Below are 19,141 nucleotides of genomic sequence, written 5' to 3' on the forward strand. Positions count from 1 at the left end.
TTGTCACATGCAATCGAGGCAAAAAAAAAAAAAAATAAATAATAACAACGAATATAAAAACAAATCATAAGAGTTTAGACTCGATTTCGACACTCCACGGCTTTGTATACTGGATTTGGAACCATCAGCTGTCAGATACGCATAAAATAATACTAAATACTTCAACAATGAACCAGCTAGGAGCTTTAGCCGTAAGTTAAAAGTCATAAACATAATTACATCATTGAAAGCACAATATTAACGCGTTTTAACCTTTTTTCTTTATTTCTATAGCAAGTTTCACGTTTCACTCAAAACTTTTCAATGGAAAATATCAAGAGTGAGTTTCAATCCTTGCAATCCAAACTGGCAACCCTTCGCACCCCGCAAGAATTTTTCAATTTCAAGAAAATTTCTAAACCTCAAAACTTCGGGGAAGTCCAATCTAGAGTGGCTTATAATCTGAAATACTTTTCCAGTAACTATGGTTTGATTATTGGTTGTTTGAGCATCTACACATTATTGACAAATTTGTTGCTACTCTTTGTCATCGTTCTAGTCGTAGCTGGCATTATTGGTATAAATAGACTTAAGGGTGAAGAGCTGGTAACTCCATTTGGCTCTTTCAAAACCAACCAATTATACACTGGATTGATTTGTGTTGCTGTGCCAATAGGTTTCTTAGCTTCGCCAATCTCAACTTTGCTATGGTTGATTGGTGCTTCCGCAGTCAGCGTCTTCGGACATGCATCATTGATGGAAAAGCCTATCGAAACTGTATTTGACGAAGAAACTGTTTGAACACTCCTGCGAATGCTGGGAAAAAGAAATCTCTTCTTTTTTATTGTATATTTTACTCTTCTTCAATTTTAGTTAATTCTCGTCTTTTATCCTCTTCCCCCGTCAACTTTAGTATGTAATTGTATACAGACGTCATTCATAATTACAGTTAACTTCTCTGTTCTTCTCACGCCCTTAAGATTTACATGTGCAGATTTATTCATTGGGTTTATGTATTTTTTTTTTTTTGTTTACCATGTGTACAATTAATCATTTAAGATTCACGTGCCTAAAGGTAAAAAAGAATAATAACATAACCCTAGGGAGACAAGGTTTATATCGGTCGTATATAATATAGTCAAACGGCACGCGTTTTATGTGTCTCTCCTACACAGTATAACAAGATCTACTTTTATTCTTAATTGGCACCACAATTCCGTTACTAGTTATTAACTACTGGTGGTATCTGGAAGGTAAAAAAGTCACATGTAGATGGCGTTAATAGGTTAAAGTTTAGTAACTTAAAAATAGCTTGAATAAAAGACGTCATAAAATAATAGGGCGTGTGGTCTAGTGGTATGATTCTCGCTTTGGGCGACTTCCTGATTAAACAGGAAGACAAAGCATGCGAGAGGCCCTGGGTTCAATTCCCAGCTCGCCCCATTATCTTTTTCACCGCAAAGTGCCGCTTTTTTGACTTCTGTTTTTTCTGCTGCATATTTCTTTGTTCAGGATCAACCAACCTTCCTGCTACTCCAGGCTGAAAGAAGTAATCTGGCCCCATGTATGTTTTGTAACATACATGCACCGCAAGTGAAGTAGGTAGGCTGAGAACAAAGAAGATTGAAAGGAACCGAATCAAAAGCGTATAAGGGCTCCCCTCCCCACCCTCCATAGTATATGATGACATTACTGATCTAGCTTTAGTCCAATACCCTTTTCATTTACTCTTCCTGGTAAGAAACACAAGCAATTCTCGGATTAATTACTTTTCTCGAAAGGGGATCCCGAACGCCTATCGGAAAAAGTAGCAACCCTTAAGGGGAGAGCACGGCTCTTGGCATAACAGAAGACAGCACAGCACTAAAAGCAGGCCAGTCGCTGTGAGTACAACTCGGGTATGAAAGTATCTTCTCGTTTTGGTGGAATAGTGATTCCTCTTCTTCGAAGGCGCTTACGCTTCGCCCAATAATGTCATGATTTACAACTAAACCTTCCTCTCCGAACCCTTAAAAGCAGGCAAATTGAGAAATTTTTTTTGCTCGTCTTTTTTTCTCCCATTTCGATTACCTTATTGGGAACTTCTCGAAGAACTCGGCGAAGAGGGCCAGAGGAAGATTACTGACTATCATCGAGCCTTGTTTCTTTTGGCCTCTCCAGTAAGTTGCAAATGCAGTATTGGCTTTTTCAAAGGGAGAAGAGAGAAAGAAAGCGGAAGCTAGTCTCGCTGCTTTTTTAGTACAGTTATTTTTTGTTTATTTGTTTCTTAACGACAGACAACGAGAAAGCTTGTGCGTGCATTAGGAAAATAAAGTAGCAAATTACATTACATGGAAAACTTGCAACTATTTGTGAGTACAGGCGACCAATGAGCACTTTTAACAGTTACAGCCAGCCAAAGGAAAGCAGTGATAATAGTCATAATAATGTCAATAGGAGCAAGTCACTTTTAGATATAATATTCGGTACTAATGTTTCAGAATGGGCTTTTTCTGAAAACGCCTTGATGAAAGCTATGGATTTGAAAATAGAACAAGAAAAGACTAAGCAGCAATATTATAAACTTGAAAACTTGAATCGTTCGATAGAGTTGTTTAAGCTTGCTTCCAGTTCAGGTCTGCCCATAAATCAAATACATAAACTATTCAATACCGACCATGGCGCACCGGCACCTTCGCCAATGAAGGCAGGGGGCAATCAACTGCATAACAACACGGAAAGTGCACAGCCTTCAGAACATCTGCCCAGATTAAGTGGTTCTATCAAATCTTTAAAACCTTTAAACATGAACACAGTGTCACCAACGCCAATGAGTCGACAGCCCTCTCCATACAAGTTTCCAGCTCCATCCTCCACCAACGGCTTGCCGCACTCCACAGCTACAAATGTACAACGAAGAGCTAATTCTCCCGCAAGAATAGGTGCATCCGCAGTGGCTGCGTTGAATGACAATATTTCCATTAAGGAGGAAGATATGGCTAGGCGGATTCCTTCGGGTACAACATCACAAGAATCGCCCTTAAACAAGAAGCCAACTTCACTTCACAGTCGTAACTTGTCACTCCCAATAGGAAAGTTCACCAATCCTAATATTCCTTCCACAATGACATCCATACTAAGTTTCAACAGAGACCAGCAGCAACCTACATCCCAACTACCCCCGCAGCAACAGCAACAACAACAACAACAAGACTTTCACACGCACAATTTACATACCATACCAAGAAAACCTGGAATGGTTCAAAAAAAGCATAGGCGTGCAAGGTCCACATCCTCCTTTGGAGTGATCGATTTAAGTATTATCGATGAAGCAAAAGAAAAACAACTACAGAGATCACCGTCCCCGATACATTCCAACGTGCCGGTAGCTCTCACCTCACAGGACAAACCGATTGAATCCAATATGAAGGAACAACCAAATATGCCGCAATCAGTTCGTGAAGGACGCCAAGTGCACGATGACTTGGATGATAGGACATGCAGTGAGAGCAGTAGTAGAAACGAAAGCCCTGTGAGAACCATCACGAAGGATAATTCTGTAGGCAAGATTTTGAACAGTTCCTAAGTGACTGTTATTGTCTTTTTGATGTTCCCCTATGTATGTATACACCCATATATTATATAGATACCCGCCGCATACCAATTCAAAAAAAGTATACAAATATTTGAGATGTTACATCGCTACTTTATAGGTGAGATGCGCTTTTCTGATACGATTAACAATAGAAGTTCTTTATATCTCAGTGATCGATACCCACCAACATGTCAAATTCATCAGTTGAAAAATTCAAAATTTCAAATACCTGATCCTTCTTGTTCGGATGCAAGTGAACCAACACCTTCCTGAAGATGTTATAGAATAACGATAATTTCTTGAAACATTCATCACATATTTCATCAGCTATCGTCGGTGAAGTTAATTTAAATAATAAATTACCTTGAACATCTGTCAGTGCCTGAGGTAGATAATCGTTCAATTTGTCATGTACATTTTTTCTGATCGTGTCTAATTCCATTAATGAATTATCCCTCAGGGCCAGGTACATATCGTAATCCAACTCATCCTTTACCGAGTCCACGGGGAATATCATATTAACCAAATTATTGTAAAGGTCCAAACCTGTATTTTCAAACAGAAACTTTATTTGTAAAGTCTGCATTTGCTTAGTAAACTCATTCAGTTTATCATAAACCCAGTTAGTAATTTCCCGACTATCATCATCTTGTGCAAAGATCCCCTCAAAAGGTTGAAGTCTAGATTTAATCAAATCAAGACAGTTTATCTCTATGGTCAGCAGTGATGCCTTTACTTTTTCATTTTTCTTCGCCAAAGGAAAAGATGCTAGCAATTGTTTCATTAAAATACCTTTTATTGGTTGTTCTACAATTGTCTGTAAGTTCTTATATGAGAGCAATTTATTATCTTCTGATTCCTCATCTTCGGCCGCATGTGTCTTTTCATAAATTTCAAATAATTCCACTAATTTATTTATATACTCTGAGAGCCACTCTGGTGGCAGTAAATCATCTGAAGAATTTGCTGTTTCCGTGGGAACTGTTTGCTTTATATAATCCTCATAGTATCCAATAATTCTGTGTTTGGAAATGTCTTCTAACGATTGTAAATTATTAATGATAGAACTATCATCCTGAATGCCCTTCCTTTCAAACATAACTCTATAGAGTTTCAATAGCCTAACAATTTCGAAATTGATGATTGGATTTTCTTCAAACCTCACGATCTGCTCAATACGAATACGACATGAATTGGATAGTGACTGGATGATATCGTTCAGTAGTTTGTTGTCGATACCGTTCAAGAATGTCCCGTTTTGTTGAAGTATAGAAAGTGGCGTATCTTTTAAATCTTCATCCTGGAAGTTAAATAATGACTTAACAAAATCAGCTTCATTTGCAATGATTGAGTGAACCGACGCCAGTACGTCACCAATATACCTAATTGGATCGTGTGCCGACAGTATGATGGGCTTAGAGGTAGCTGAATTCATATCAAACTGGGACAAAAATTCATCTAGAATACTCTTGGACCTTAAGGTGGTCACTCTTTTCAACAATTCATTGAATAATTCTAAATCACTTGAAAGGAAAACCAAACTCTTCCGGAAAATGGTTAAGTTTTCTTGTTCAGTGGTACCATGGTCATTTAATAAATTTGAAGACGATTCAAAACTATATAAAAAATCGATCAAATAATTGAAGATTTTTTTGTTCGTCTTTTGTAAAATTTCATTAACTCCCACAATTAAGGCATTCCCAGCATTTAAATTAGGGAGTGTCAGCAAGAAACTTGATTCATCTTTGATAGCGATCACTTTCCTTACTACATCGAAAAAGGTCTTGTCTATAGTACCATTGGTGATTACATCATCCTCTATCTGATTCAAAGTGAATCTATCTCTTATAGATATTAGTATTTTTTTTTTCAACTTCAACTGATCTGCCTTTAAGCGATATTGATTTATTTCCTGAAGTGCCACGTTGTTTTTTGGAACCTTGTCCGTCTCATTACTTAGTAAATTTTCGCTCGTTTTTTGTATTTTTTCGACGGAAGAGGAGAATCGTTTAATTCTTCTGATGATGGGTTTGAATTCCTCGAGTACCGTAATGTGTTCCTTTAGTAGTTGAGATTCCAAATCAGTCCTTAATGCCCTTCTTGCCAAAGTACCCACATAGTCCGGATTCATGAGTTTCTGCTCATCAAGAGACAATCTCTCTTTATTCTCTTCTAAAATCTTTAATGATTTTCTTAGCTGGATTGTGGCCTGGTAATTGATCAATGTATAATTGTTCAATATTTTTGACAGTTTATTCGACAGAACCAGATTTGTGGTATTTTTATTCGAACCATTTGACGTAGATACTAATTTTGATAAATCAAGGTTATTTGACTCGTAATTCGTGAAATTTTGAGCCTCTTGCTGCGGTAATTTGTCATTCGGGGAATTTTGTCCTAAATGTTTGTTTGGATTTGAAAGTTGTATTTTTTCAATGGAAGACATCGCGTAATGTGTCATTCTTTTATGTAGGTCTTTCGAACCAGCGCCATCATTCTCTATTGCCAAATTCGTATGATTATTGGCATGATGTTCTAGATCGGGCAACTTAAACTGTAGACCGACTTTACCGGCGGGCTGCGATTGTGCATCTGAGGTTAAATTTAATCTTGGCTCCGGTTCTGGTAATTCAGACGTGGCAGCATCTGCCATTGCGTAGGTTTGATAGTCTACAACGAAGTCCATGATGTGCAGACTTCACTTAGGCTAATATTGCAATAATGTATAATGTAGTTTAGATGCTACGACTTTTGGATGCATATGTGTTAGAATAATTACTACTTTGGATGGATATTTTGTATGAAAGCGTTATTTCGCCAAAGTTAGGCATTATGTCGTCAAAGACGACAGATGATTTATAACCGGAAAGAAATACAAATGAATAGAAAGCCTTCACTAATTACTGTACACATTAATTGGTTTCGATTCCTTCAACGTTCTCATCAGGAGGATCAGGTACCAGTCCTTTGGGTTTGATTTTTGTTTGGGTATATGGAATGTACCAGAAATTTTCCTCAAGGATATACGTATCAACAAAGGAAGACGATAATTCTACATACAATCATATAGCTGTTTCTTCCTTTAACATTATGCGTCGTCATTTAATAACCCTATTATGCTATCGATTGTTAAGTTTCAGTCTCCACAATTAATAACGGTTCTAATATCTTTCTATTGGTCTCGTAATTTATGCTATCCTTCAACGAAGCCCTAGCGACACAATTATACTATTAACCTGTTCTACTAGCAGTTAGTAAATAGCCGGCTTTCGCTCCGGCAAGTTGAATAAGAACCGACTCTTGCTGAGCCATTGAGAAGTATCCACGTTATCAAGGTATTTTTATATATGGTGTCAGAGAGTAAGATGAATTACAAGACCGTTATGAAGTCAAGGGAAAATTGGTACACGATGATTGAAAGAGTGTGGTAATGCCCATGGACAATACATAGGAAGAACGTAAATTTAGTACCAATGCAATGTAAAATTTTTTTTTTTTCCTCCTATTTCCGTGTATAGTAAAGAACTGTTGGAATGAGGATTAACCACCGCATATTGTCTAGCGCTCATGTTACTGGTATATTATCACATACGATGTAAGAAGGCGACATAAGTCATGAGATACAGTCATCGAATCTAGTAGAGCTGAAACGCAAGAACTGATAAAGTAATAGCATAATAAAGGACAACGTGTAAAAGGAAAGAAGATAAAATAATAACACTATGTAGAATTAATAATTCTCTGTTGTGATTCCTACACCCTCGAAGAGGACCTCTAATAAATTCTGTATACCTAATAGCATTACCTTAACAAATAATGGAATTCCAACAATTGTCGTAAATTCATGTATTTATCACATAAACTACGAGATTCCGTCAACCGAGAAGAAGTTTAGTTCAGCATAAGCGGCTTGTTGCAAGCAATGTGTTAGATATATGCTTACACTTCTCATGTTTAAAGGACCTGCTAGTCAAGGATAGTCTTTTTATTTCTTTATCCTTATCGTAAAAAAAACAACTTATGCCCAGTCATCTGGTGTCGAATATTGACGAAAGCAGACAAGCGGCGTCAGGAAATTGATCAAAAGCTAAACCAATATGTCCACAGCCATGACACCTGCCAGAGTCGGCGCTTTGGCATGCCAGAGGAACTCATTTCTTTTTGATGGGTTCAAAACACTGGTTGTTTCCTGCGAACCAATCAAGAACAAAAAGGACAAAATTGAGGACTATGAGATTGAATTACAGGATACTATTCTGTTCCCCGAAGGGGGAGGTCAACCAAGCGATTCTGGCTCCTTGAAAATTGTGGAAGGAAATGGTGATTCATCGTTAATTGAGAAGATATCAGTTTCACATGTTTCTCGTACTGGTTTACATGCAAAGCATCATGTAAATGAGTACATTGAGCCTGGCACAACAGTGGAAGTAGCTGTAGATGGAGAGAGGAGGATGGATTATATGCAACAACACACTGGTCAACACCTGTTAAGCGCGATTCTGGAACGTAACTACAAAGTAGATACTGTATCGTGGTCGATGGGTGGCATCATTACAAAAAAAAAGCTTGCTTTAGAGCCTAGCGACTATTTCAACTATATAGAGTTGAACAGGAGATTGACAGTCGATGAAGTAACACAAATATCAGATGAGATTAACCAGTTGATCATCAACTTTCCTCAGGAAATCACTGTAGAGGAAAGTACAGGTGAAGAAAAGGTAGATGAAGTTGACACATCTAAAATTCCTGACGATTATGACCTCTCCAAAGGTATACTGCGTACTATCCACATCGGTGACATTGATTCTAATCCGTGCTGTGGAACACACTTGAAATCTACCTCCCAGATAGGTTCCATTTTAGTTCTTTCCAATCAATCAGCCGTAAGAGGCTCAAACTCAAGGCTCTATTTCATGTGCGGAAAGCGGGTTTCTGATTATGCAAAATCGACTAATAAAATCTTACTGGATTCTAAAAACCTACTGAGTTGTTCAGAGACTCAAATTCCTGAGAAAATAACGAGGCAAACCAAACAAATCCAGCAATCCAATAAAAGAGAACAATATTGGATAAAGAAATTAGCACGTACGGTTTCTAAAGAATTAAAAAATTCACTAGAAGCCAGCGGAAGGAAAAGGGCCTATTTTATGGAAGAAGAATTCGGAACATTGGAACTATTGCTACAGATTCACAAAGAAATATCTATTTTTTTGAAAAATGGTTTAGAAGCTTACGAAATCATCCTATGCGGTTACGAAAGACAAACAACCACTGGATCGCTGCTAATTCTTTCGGAATCCGGTGAAAAAATCTCCACTTTAGCCATCAACTTGGGTTCAGTACTAAGAAACCTAAAGGGCGGTGGTGGTAAGAAGGGAGGCAAATGGCAAGGTAAGTTTACATCTATTTCGAATGCTGAGTTTGCCGCCCTCAGTGATTATTTAAGCCATGATTTCGCATCATGTTGAGACATGTGCCATTTCTATACGCTGAATTTGTATACATAACGGTAGTTATTTATCGTGAGCTAGTTTCAGGAGGGCAATAAGAATGGTCCATTCTTACTTTTTGTGTAGCTTGGTAGAAGTTCTACTACTTCCTGAAGACGCGTTTTCCATTATTTATTATACTCAAAAAAAAAAAATCAAGAAAAACAACTTCGAACAAGCAGACGGAATGCCAAGGCAATATATCTTTGACTTCTAAAGTACTAAAGAGATACAGACAAGCGGCCCAAGGAGCTATTAATTACAAGCCAACTATGAGTAGTATTGTTAATAAAAGTGGTACACGCTTTGCGCCCAAAGTGAGGCAGCGTAGAGCTGCTGCCGGAGGAACACCAACGCCAAAACCAAGAACCCCTCAACTCTTCATTCCTGAGAGTAAAGAAATAGAAATCGATAATAGTGATAATGATAAAGTTGCTGATGAAAATGAAACAGCTGTTGTTGGCAAAGCCCCACTAGGTGAAGAACACTCTTTGGAAGGCTTTACATTAACTGCCACTACTGGACACGATAATGGAATAGAACATGAGGGGCCCATAGATGCTTCGACCCAGAACCCTGAACTAAACGTTACAGAAGACAATGCGACTCTAAAACCGGCACCATTGCGAACTCAGCTAGACCAAAAAACATCGAGATCCAGTAGACTAGCTTCACTGAGTAAGGACAACGAAAGCCGTCCAAGTTTTAAACCATCGTTTCTCGATTCTTCAAGTAATGGTAATGGAACTGCTCGACGCTTATCTACAATATCCAACAAGCTTCCTAAGAAAATAAGGCTAGGAAGCATTACAGAAAATGATATGAATTTGAAAACTTTCAAAAGACATAGGGTTTTGGGCAAACCATCCTCGGCTAAAAAACCAGCTGGTGCACACAGAATCAGTATTGTCTCCAAAATCCCCCCACCTACAGCAATGACTGAATCTTTGGACAGGAATGAACTTTCATCTGAAGTTCCTACATCAAGAGCACCTAACGAAAATGAAAATTACGTCATTAGCAAAGTTAAGGATATCCCGAAAAAAGTGAGGGACGGAGAGTCTGCTAAATACTTTATTGATGAAGAGAATTTTACAATGGCTGAGTTATGCAAGCCAAGTTTTCCTATTGGCCAAATATCCGAAAACTTCGAAAAATCTAAAATGGCCAAGAAGGCAAAATTAGAGAAAAGAAGGCATCTTAGGGAATTGAGGATGCGTGCACGTCAAGAATTCAAACCATTGCATTCACTAACCAAAGAAGAACAAGAACAAGAAGAAGAGAAGAGAAAGGAAGAAAGAGATAAATTACTAAATGCTGATATTCCAGAGTCAGACCGCAAAGCACACACGGCAATTCAACTGAAGCTCAATCCTGATGGTACTATGGCTATTGATGAAGAGACTATGGTTGTTGACAGACACAAAAATGCCAGTATTGAAAATGATTATAAAGAAAAAGTTGACGAAAACCCCTTCGCCAATCTTTATAACTACGGGTCATATGGTAGGGGCTCGTACACAGATCCGTGGACCGTGGAGGAAATGATAAAATTTTACAAAGCACTATCTATGTGGGGGACAGATTTCAATTTGATCTCTCAACTGTATCCTTACAGGTCAAGAAAACAAGTGAAAGCCAAATTCGTCAATGAGGAGAAGAAGCGTCCGATATTGATTGAATTGGCCCTTCGATCTAAGCTACCGCCTAATTTTGACGAATATTGCTGCGAAATCAAGAAAAACATTGGCACAGTGGCAGACTTCAATGAGAAATTAATCGAATTACAAAACGAGCATGAACAACATATGAAGGAAATCGAAGAAGCCAAGAATACAGCAAAGGAGGAAGACCAAACTGCACAAAGGTTGAATGATGCCAATTTGAATAAAAAGGGATCTGGTGGTATTATGACAAATGATTTGAAAGTTTATAGGAAAACGGAAGTTGTTCTAGGTACAATTGATGACTTGAAAAGGAAGAAACTCAAAGAAAGAAATAGTAATGACAATGAGGATAATGAAGAAAGTGGAGGAGAATCGGAAATTGATCAATAAGAGACATTTATACGCATACATAATGGATACATAGTACAACTTTTTGTTGGATTATATCGTTTTTTTCATGCGTACCGAAGCTTCAATATGCGAAGCAGCGTTCGGGAGAAAAAAAAAATAGCAACGAAAACAGCATTATGAACTACAAATGAGGATCGTATATGGGGGAAGGAAGTACAAGAATGATATGATCAGTAAAGACTACGAATTCGGTAAAACTAGCATACTGAATAGAAAGAAGTATACATTAGTTATCGATGAGGACACGAATGGCAGTTATATAAGATTCACCGTTTTACCTGTATCTAATATAAAGTTTAAAAAAGTCAAGCAGAATGGGAGAATGGAAATCAACATGGGCACACAGTATCATCAAATTATACTTATCTTACTACTGAACATTACATTCTATGCGATTTGTGTAAGATCAAGATTTCTCGAGCATATCAATAGGACTTTTGAACTGAGGATCGCGCTAAGTCGCGAGATCGTAATTATGATGGGATTGTTTGTCCTAGGTACCATTATACTTGTGAGAGAACCTAGTGTGGAAACCGTAACAATTTTCAAAGAAACTGGACTACAGTTGTCCACAGTGAAGGGTATAGTTATTTTCCCTCAACAGTGGAACCGGAAACTTTTTGAACAGGTGGAATTTATATCCAATGAAAGAATTATAGATGTTGTGATTAACGAAGGTTTTTGTCGTGGATTTCGAGTAATATTCTACCTTGCAGCAATTGTACGTAAATCGTCTGCACTTAAACTTTTATTTCCAGTATGTATTCATTGAAACTTAAGGTTGTTTCTTACTCCAACGATCTGACCAGATACTAACATCATGGTGCAGTCAAACTTACCTAATATCGATGACCAACGTTTAATATACAATATATCTAGAAAATATCTCAGTAAGCAAGAGAAACCCTTGCGCAGGCCGAAAAATTGACCATCAAATTATCATTACAGAAAATCTTGAGACGTTTTATTTTGTATATAGTTATATATTTGAGTGTATGTTTGTATATAATTATAGATAAGAATTTGAACACACTTAAGTTGCAGAAAAAAAGCGGGGGCTTGCTTTCATTACATGGTAGATAATTTGTTAATGATTTCATTCGTGAAATCAGTAGTGGAGGAGGAACCACCGATATCTCTAGTGGTATGCTTACCTTCTGCGATTGTTTCATGAACCGCCTTTGAGATTCTGGTAGCATATTCATTCAAACCTAAATGGTTCAACATTAACGCAGAGGAAAGGATCATGGCAGTTGGGTTGGCCACATTTTGGCCTTTGATGTCTAAACCAACATGTCTAGAGCCTGGTTCGAAGACAGCATAGTCCCTACCGAAGTTGGCACCTGCCACCAAACCCGGACCACCGATCAAAGCAGCGCCGATGTTACCTAAGATGGTACCGTACATTGAAGGAGTAACTAGAACATCAAATTGATGAGGCTTAGCCACTGCTTGCATGGAGGCATTGTCAACGATGATGGACGATACGTTGATATCAGGATATTCCTTTTGACCGATTTCAGTGATTATGTTCCTGAACAGACCGTCACCTAATTTCATGATATTTGCCTTATGCACAGCGGTGACAGCTTTTCTATTGTATTTCTTGGCGAAATCAAAGGCGAATCTGGCGATCCTTTCTGTCTTGGGTCTAGTCATAACCTTCAGAGATTCTACAACGCCGGGGACGGATTCATGTTCCAGACCTGAGAACTCACCTTCTGTGTTTTCTCTAATGACAATCAAATCTATGTCTGGGATTCTAGTTTTGACACCCTTCAAGGATTTGAAAAGGGCCACATTGGCGTAGATATCAAGTTGTTTACGCAAAGCAACGTTTAGTGAACCATGACCTGTTTGGTCAGCAGGAGTATGCCATAACCCTTTTAAACCAATCTTGTTTCTCTTTAGAGACTCAACAGCCTCATAGACGCCCTCCTTGTGATCTGTTTGCTTGATATTTATGGTTTCCCAGTCGATCGGGATATTTTCAGCCTCAAAAATGGTTCTTACTGAATCAGTGATTTCTTTCCCAACACCGTCACCTGGTATCAAAGTGACGGTGAAACGACCACCATACTTCTTGGGTAGGGTACGTTCCGCCTGGGCAGCAGTAGCTAAAGTTCTTTTAGCAATGGTTCTGTTAAGCATTTTTCTCTTACGAATATGGGGTAAAGGGAAGGAGAGTGAGGATAGGGAGAATAATGAACCTCGTTGTCACCAGTAATGTTAAGGTACTGTTTAAATAGATCTACAATTAAGTAAGGAAGTCAATTAATCAAGAATAAGCAAATAAAGCAAGAAAAAACAATTATTTGAAATATACATAGTCGTATGTGTTCACCCACATACAAGCACTTATATATATATATATTTAGTGTAGGCATGTATTGTACGGGATATATATATGAGGGTCTTCCTTTAATCGCTAAATAACAATACCGAGCTACCAAAAAAAAAAAAGAAGGTTTCTGCGATATGGTTGGTTGATGAGTGACCAGTGACGCCCGATGCTCGGAGAAGGGGGCCCAATCAGGCACGTGATGTTCCGAGACTCGGCGCCGAAAATTCGATCACCCGTAGGATATGATGTTATCACGTGATTTGATTTTTGGGCTGTCACGTGTTTTTTTGTACCATCACCCCGCACGGACGTTCGTTCAAGTTTCGGTGTTGACGTCAGGATGAGCTAACTTGACGCCACCGGATATATTCGTATTGTCACCATGACGCTTATCAAGCCGAAAAAAATTATTAGTGATTCCTTCTTGCCCCTCTCTCGAAGAATAATTCTAAAATGAACATGTGGACTAATGTAGACACTATAAATACTAAGCAATTAATAATTCTCGATGATCAGTATAGCTTGTCTCCCTCTTATTCTTGTTCACATCCTACGAAAACATCGACCATAGTCACAACACAATTACAATTACTACACATCAAAATGAGCGCTACTGAATCTTCATCAATATTTACATTGAGCCACAACTCAAACTTACAAGATATCTTGGCCGCTAATTCCAAATGGGCTTCTCAAATGAACAACGTACAACCAACTTTGTTCCCAGATCACAATGCTAAGGGCCAGTCCCCCCACACTCTATTCATCGGCTGCTCCGATTCGCGTTACAACGAAAACTGTTTAGGCGTCTTGCCCGGCGAAGTGTTCACTTGGAAAAATGTCGCTAATATATGTCACTCGGAGGACTTAACTTTGAAGGCCACTTTGGAATTCGCCATTATCTGTTTGAAAGTGAATAAGGTTATTATTTGTGGCCACACTGATTGTGGTGGTATAAAGACATGTTTAACTAATCAAAGGGAAGCTTTACCAAATGCCAACTGTTCTCACCTGTACAAGTACTTAGACGACATTGACACCATGTACCATGAAGAGTCACAAAACTTGGTCCATTTGAAAACGCAACGTGAGAAATCTCATTACTTGTCACATTGTAACGTCAAAAGGCAGTTTAACAGGATCATTGAAAACCCCACTGTGCAAACTGCTGTACAAAACGGAGAAGTACAAGTATACGGTCTGCTTTACAACGTAGAGGATGGTCTACTGCAAACTGTTAGCACATACTCAAAAGCTATCCCAAAATAAATTTTAGCCTCAAATATATTTATATAATATTCCTTGAATAGAAAGACATTGACAAAGCAGATGAGGACATTTAGCCCACCTCATACAAATTAAGCATTAGAACCTTTATAGAAAAAAAACTTACATTCAGACAAATGTCTCAACTATTTATCCCAGTTCATTTCTATGCACCTATCTTGCCTCTCGAGAAGAAGAGATAAGAAAAAATAATGCTTCCAATCGGATTTGAACCGATGATCTCCACATTACTAGTGTGGCGCCTTACCAACTTGGCCATAGAAGCCCGTTATTGTTGAGTGCCGGTCATGGTTGAAACTGGATAACGTACCTTGATAGTAACAACTATGTCGCAGATGAAACGCTAACGATTACTTAAAAGGGTAATCGCCAATTACATCAGAAACGACCGAAGACACATCGTCTCAAACAGTATTAAATTTGTTGGAATGAAATTCTAATATCATCTATTTGATATTATATTATAACATGCTGTGCAAGAGGATGGCATAAAAATTGAGAAACTGTCATCCAATCTAATGGAAGCTGAAATGCAAGGATTGATAATGTAATAGGATAATGAATGACAACATATAAAAGGAAAGAAGATAAAGTTATAACACTATGTAGAACTATCGATTCCCTTTTGTGGATTCCTATATCCTCGAGGAGAACTTCTAGTATATTCTATATACCTAATATTATAGCCTTTAGTAACAATGGAATCCCAACAATTATCTAATTACCCATATAATTCTCAGAAACACGTACGAAACAATAGTTCCAAAACAGACAAGATTGAGTATACTAGGAAACCTACTTGCCTAAGATGAACCAAACCAACCAAACGTATAAATACCTGAACAATTAGTTTAGATCCGAGATTCCGCGCTTCCACCCTTTAGTTAGATCCAGATCTTATATAGATTATATAGGATAAGTAACATTCTGTGAATCACGATAATAATAAGTCTGACAACAAGTTACTCTCCTAAACGACTTTAGGATTGCCAAGACATCCGGTATTACTCGAGCCCGTAGTACAAGAATTCTTCTTAAGGCGCCGTTATTCAAAAACAGAATAATACTAATCGCTGAGATCCTGCTGATAAAGACTCTACTGTTTGGTAAGCAAAATGAACCAGAAGCTCTCCTCGAGAATATAAGAAACCGGAAAAGAGAATCAATAATTATACACAATGTTACCATTATTTTTCTTTTTTTTTATATCTTGTCACCCATTGTTGATATTTAGAAGTTAAAAAGAGATATCAAACGAAGAATGAACGCGGATGGTATTATACTACATAAGAGAGATATATAAAACTGTTAATAATTAGAGGTAAAAAGGGGGTAGTATCAATGAAGATTAAATATGGATCCTCTCATACTTATATAAGAGAGGTATAAAACACACGCCGATTGTTCGTTATGAGCCACGACCAATATAATAGCAATCCCGGTAGTTATCATACATTTAATGTGACGACTCATATCACTCATATATATAACTACTATATCATTTTCAATTAATAGATCTTTAACTCAAATTCAGTACTATCTGAATTTATCGTTCAACACTTCCTTTGCAATAGTACATTCACATTTAGACGTATACGAGGTGTACATTAATATACGATGTTAGCATTTAATTTGTTACCACAGCGACTCATGTCACTATTAATTACTACTCGTTTCAACGGTTATCGTCTTTCAACCATAACATCTCATGTCACGTAGCGAACTTACTTATCTAAGTGTTAAAGGAACTTCGGATCTAAACTTAAACTTGTTCTTCTCTTTCTATTGAGATTTAGGTGAATAATTAGATAATTATTGGGATTTGATTGTTGCTAAAAGCTATGATATAGGTATACAGAATATACTAGAAGTTCTCCTCGAGGATCTTGGAATCCACAAAAGAGAATCGATAATTCTAAATAATAATATTACTTTGTCTTCTTTCCTTTTATATGTTGTCATTCACCATCCTATTTGAGAATTATGTGGGTAATTAGATAATTGTTGGGATTCCATTGTTACTAAAGGCTATAATATTAGGTATATAGAATATACTAGAAGTTCTCCTCGAGGATATAGGAATCCACAAAAGGGAATCGATGGTTCTACATAGTGTTATAACTTTATCTTCTTTCCTTTTATATGTTGTCATTCATTATCCTATTACATTATCAATCCTTGCATTTCAGCTTCCATTAGATTGGATGACAGTTTCTCAATTTTTATGCCATCCTCTTGCACAGCATGTTATAATATAATATCAAATAGATGATATTAGAATTTCATTCCAACAGTTTCATACATGTTTTATGTCTAGGTTGGTAAATCTAGTAATGCTGAGGTATCCCATTTTGAGATACAACAATTCTCACAAAATAATTGGGCGTGTGGTCTAGTGGTATGATTCTCGCTTTGGGCGACTTCCTGATTAAACAGGAAGACAAAGCATGCGAGAGGCCCTGGGTTCAATTCCCAGCTCGCCCCATTATCTTTTTCATTGCAAAGTGCCGCTTTTTCGACTTCTTTTTTTTCTGCTGCATTTTTTCTAGACCGTTGACCTTGTCCACATTCACTTATTTGTGCATTTTTTTTTTTTATACGGAAGCGTACATATATCTAATGCAAGAGATGACGGATAATTCATCAATATCATATATACTAGAAATAAAGCTGTTGTAAAATTGTACCTGCAAAAGAAGCCTCTATCTAGGTAAATTATGCCCTAGAAGTATCAATTTGTTTGGAACTTATGCTTTGTTTTTATATTATGAGGTAATTCCGGCCAACTCTTTAAATGGTGTTGGGTATATCTTTGATGTGTTGCCTTCATGAAACTAGTATGGTTTGAAACGACTTTTCACGGAATGCTTCTTGGCTTTCTTGTGTTTCTCCTTTCTTGGTCTCGTGGACACTGATTCTCTTTGAATAATCAAAGGTTCTTCTAAATTAACCGAAGCTTCTCTATCGTCTTCTCCCAAGACATTCATTTTTTTAGAGTAATCCCAGAAATTTTCTGGAGTATTCAATGGCCCCTGATTGCTCTTCCAAATTTTAACGCAACCATCCTCACCACAAGAGTATAACATATCGCTATGTTGTGCTGGTATAAAAATGTCTCTCACTACTTCATCTCCATGGGCGTGTGGGATGACAATACAGTTTTCATTATTTATTTTTTCATCATTAAATGGTAGGAGACGCAGCTCTCCAGAGCTTTCTTGGGTCTTACCAGTTGCAATAAGCCCCGGATAAACATCTACCACGTAATCACAATTCCATGCTTCTCTTATATCACCAAAATCCAAGGGTTGTGGCTCTTTCAATTCATCAGATTTATCGTTCAATTCGTGAATTGCAAATGTTTCCATGTGCGATAGTGTATATACTCTCTTTGGGGACAACCATCCACAAGAATGTATTGACGCGTAGTTGATAACTTGGTGTAAAGCGTCTTCCTCCTCATCTTGTTTTAAATCATAAATGTTAGTATAACCATCAGTTGAACCGCTAAGCAGAACATTCACATCAGAAGGATGAAACTTAATACAAGTAATGTCATCATGGTGAGAGTCAATTAGTGACCTCAATGGAGTATCCCATTTGCGAATATCATATATGTGCACAGCAGCATCAATTCCCTGCAATTCGGTACCACAGGCCAGTAGACCATGACGAGAATCCAGAGAAATAAAGGGAGAGTTGGCCTCGTTTTGAATTTTAGCGATGCGACTATTTGTCCTTATGTCGAAAACTTTCACCGCGTCGATAGAGGCGCTACTAACTAGATGCCCAGCAGCGAAGTCGCTACCGATCACCTTCATATCATTAATTGCAGTTTCGCTCGCTTTAATCTTTTGCGATGATTTACCAGTAGTCCAGTCTAGTAAATGTATTTCACCGTTACTTAAACCAGTTAAAAGCCCATGTTTATAACTAGGTTGTAACTTTAGACACCAGTTTTCAGCCCCGAAAGAATTCGATTCAACCAGAGAATAGCCAGCCATGTTAAGAAGGAAAGTTTGAGATTCTCGACCTTAATTCGATTCTTTTTTTGTACGATAAAGATTGGTCTGTGGCTAACTTATAATGACTGTGTATCTACATGCAGTCTCATCGAACATTTTACAATCTAACCCAAGAAAACTTTTAAAAAGCACACTGTGAAAAATGTGAAAAAAATGGTCTCTAGCGGGATCGAACCGCTGATCCCCGCGTTATTAGCACGGTGCCTTAACCAACTGGGCCAAGAGACCAAGGTTTTCTGTTTTTCACTTCCACTTCACACTATAAAACGAGCGACAGATCATCCTGAAATCCACCGCCATCACCGATTACCACTGTGTCACAAAAATCATTTTACTGTCGTTCGGATTTCCGACAGACAAATGAT

General features: G+C 37.7%; 9 protein-coding genes and 4 non-coding genes across 13 annotated transcripts; 8 read left to right on the forward strand and 5 right to left on the reverse strand.

The window, feature by feature from the left end:
- Window positions 1-167: 167 nt before the first annotated feature.
- Window positions 168-780, forward strand: YIP3 (Yip3p; the record flags this gene model as incomplete). The annotated part of the gene is made up of 2 exons (XM_033913002.1): window positions 168-191; window positions 274-780. 2 exons carry the CDS (start codon window positions 168-170, stop codon window positions 778-780), a joined length of 531 nt encoding a protein of 176 aa, XP_033768893.1.
- A 538-nt stretch (window positions 781-1,318) lies between these two features.
- On the forward strand, window positions 1,319-1,421 carry SPAR_Ntrna7P. Its single transcript has one exon. It is a non-coding gene; the product is annotated as a tRNA-Pro (tRNA).
- Window positions 1,422-2,347: 926 nt separating this feature from the next.
- Window positions 2,348-3,544, forward strand: BOP3 (Bop3p; the record flags this gene model as incomplete). Its single annotated transcript, XM_033913003.1, has 1 exon — window positions 2,348-3,544. The coding sequence occupies one exon, from the start codon at window positions 2,348-2,350 to the stop codon at window positions 3,542-3,544; it is 1,197 nt and encodes a 398-aa protein (XP_033768894.1).
- A 175-nt stretch (window positions 3,545-3,719) lies between these two features.
- COG6 (Golgi transport complex subunit COG6) lies at window positions 3,720-6,239 on the reverse strand (the record flags this gene model as incomplete). Its single annotated transcript, XM_033913004.1, has 1 exon — window positions 3,720-6,239. One exon carries the CDS (start codon window positions 6,237-6,239, stop codon window positions 3,720-3,722), a length of 2,520 nt encoding a protein of 839 aa, XP_033768895.1.
- A 1,411-nt stretch (window positions 6,240-7,650) lies between these two features.
- Window positions 7,651-9,021, forward strand: SPAR_N02660 (putative alanine--tRNA ligase; the record flags this gene model as incomplete). The annotated part of the gene is made up of 1 exon (XM_033913005.1): window positions 7,651-9,021. One exon carries the CDS (start codon window positions 7,651-7,653, stop codon window positions 9,019-9,021), a length of 1,371 nt encoding a protein of 456 aa, XP_033768896.1.
- A 293-nt stretch (window positions 9,022-9,314) lies between these two features.
- BDP1 (transcription factor TFIIIB subunit BDP1) lies at window positions 9,315-11,099 on the forward strand (the record flags this gene model as incomplete). Its single annotated transcript, XM_033913006.1, has 1 exon — window positions 9,315-11,099. The coding sequence occupies one exon, from the start codon at window positions 9,315-9,317 to the stop codon at window positions 11,097-11,099; it is 1,785 nt and encodes a 594-aa protein (XP_033768897.1).
- Window positions 11,100-11,247: 148 nt separating this feature from the next.
- GPI15 (phosphatidylinositol N-acetylglucosaminyltransferase GPI15) lies at window positions 11,248-12,048 on the forward strand (the record flags this gene model as incomplete). The annotated part of the gene is made up of 2 exons (XM_033913007.1): window positions 11,248-11,877; window positions 11,950-12,048. 2 exons carry the CDS (start codon window positions 11,248-11,250, stop codon window positions 12,046-12,048), a joined length of 729 nt encoding a protein of 242 aa, XP_033768898.1.
- Window positions 12,049-12,188: 140 nt separating this feature from the next.
- On the reverse strand, window positions 12,189-13,271 carry IDH1 (isocitrate dehydrogenase (NAD(+)) IDH1; the record flags this gene model as incomplete). The annotated part of the gene is made up of 1 exon (XM_033913008.1): window positions 12,189-13,271. The coding sequence occupies one exon, from the start codon at window positions 13,269-13,271 to the stop codon at window positions 12,189-12,191; it is 1,083 nt and encodes a 360-aa protein (XP_033768899.1).
- A 652-nt stretch (window positions 13,272-13,923) lies between these two features.
- Window positions 13,924-14,733, forward strand: NCE103 (carbonate dehydratase NCE103; the record flags this gene model as incomplete). Its single annotated transcript, XM_033913009.1, has 1 exon — window positions 13,924-14,733. The coding sequence occupies one exon, from the start codon at window positions 13,924-13,926 to the stop codon at window positions 14,731-14,733; it is 810 nt and encodes a 269-aa protein (XP_033768900.1).
- A 210-nt stretch (window positions 14,734-14,943) lies between these two features.
- SPAR_Ntrna8T lies at window positions 14,944-15,016 on the reverse strand. The gene has a single exon. It is a non-coding gene; the product is annotated as a tRNA-Thr (tRNA).
- Window positions 15,017-17,132: 2,116 nt separating this feature from the next.
- SPAR_Ntrna9P lies at window positions 17,133-17,235 on the forward strand. The gene has a single exon. It is a non-coding gene; the product is annotated as a tRNA-Pro (tRNA).
- A 350-nt stretch (window positions 17,236-17,585) lies between these two features.
- SPAR_N02710 (uncharacterized protein) lies at window positions 17,586-18,755 on the reverse strand (the record flags this gene model as incomplete). Its single annotated transcript, XM_033913010.1, has 1 exon — window positions 17,586-18,755. The coding sequence occupies one exon, from the start codon at window positions 18,753-18,755 to the stop codon at window positions 17,586-17,588; it is 1,170 nt and encodes a 389-aa protein (XP_033768901.1).
- Window positions 18,756-18,930: 175 nt separating this feature from the next.
- Window positions 18,931-19,004, reverse strand: SPAR_Ntrna10I. The gene has a single exon. It is a non-coding gene; the product is annotated as a tRNA-Ile (tRNA).
- Between the last annotated feature and the right edge of the window lie 137 nt (window positions 19,005-19,141).

Source organism: Saccharomyces paradoxus, chromosome XIV, assembly GCF_002079055.1.
Source record: "Saccharomyces paradoxus chromosome XIV, complete sequence".
Classification (NCBI taxonomy): Eukaryota; Fungi; Ascomycota; class Saccharomycetes; order Saccharomycetales; family Saccharomycetaceae; genus Saccharomyces; species Saccharomyces paradoxus.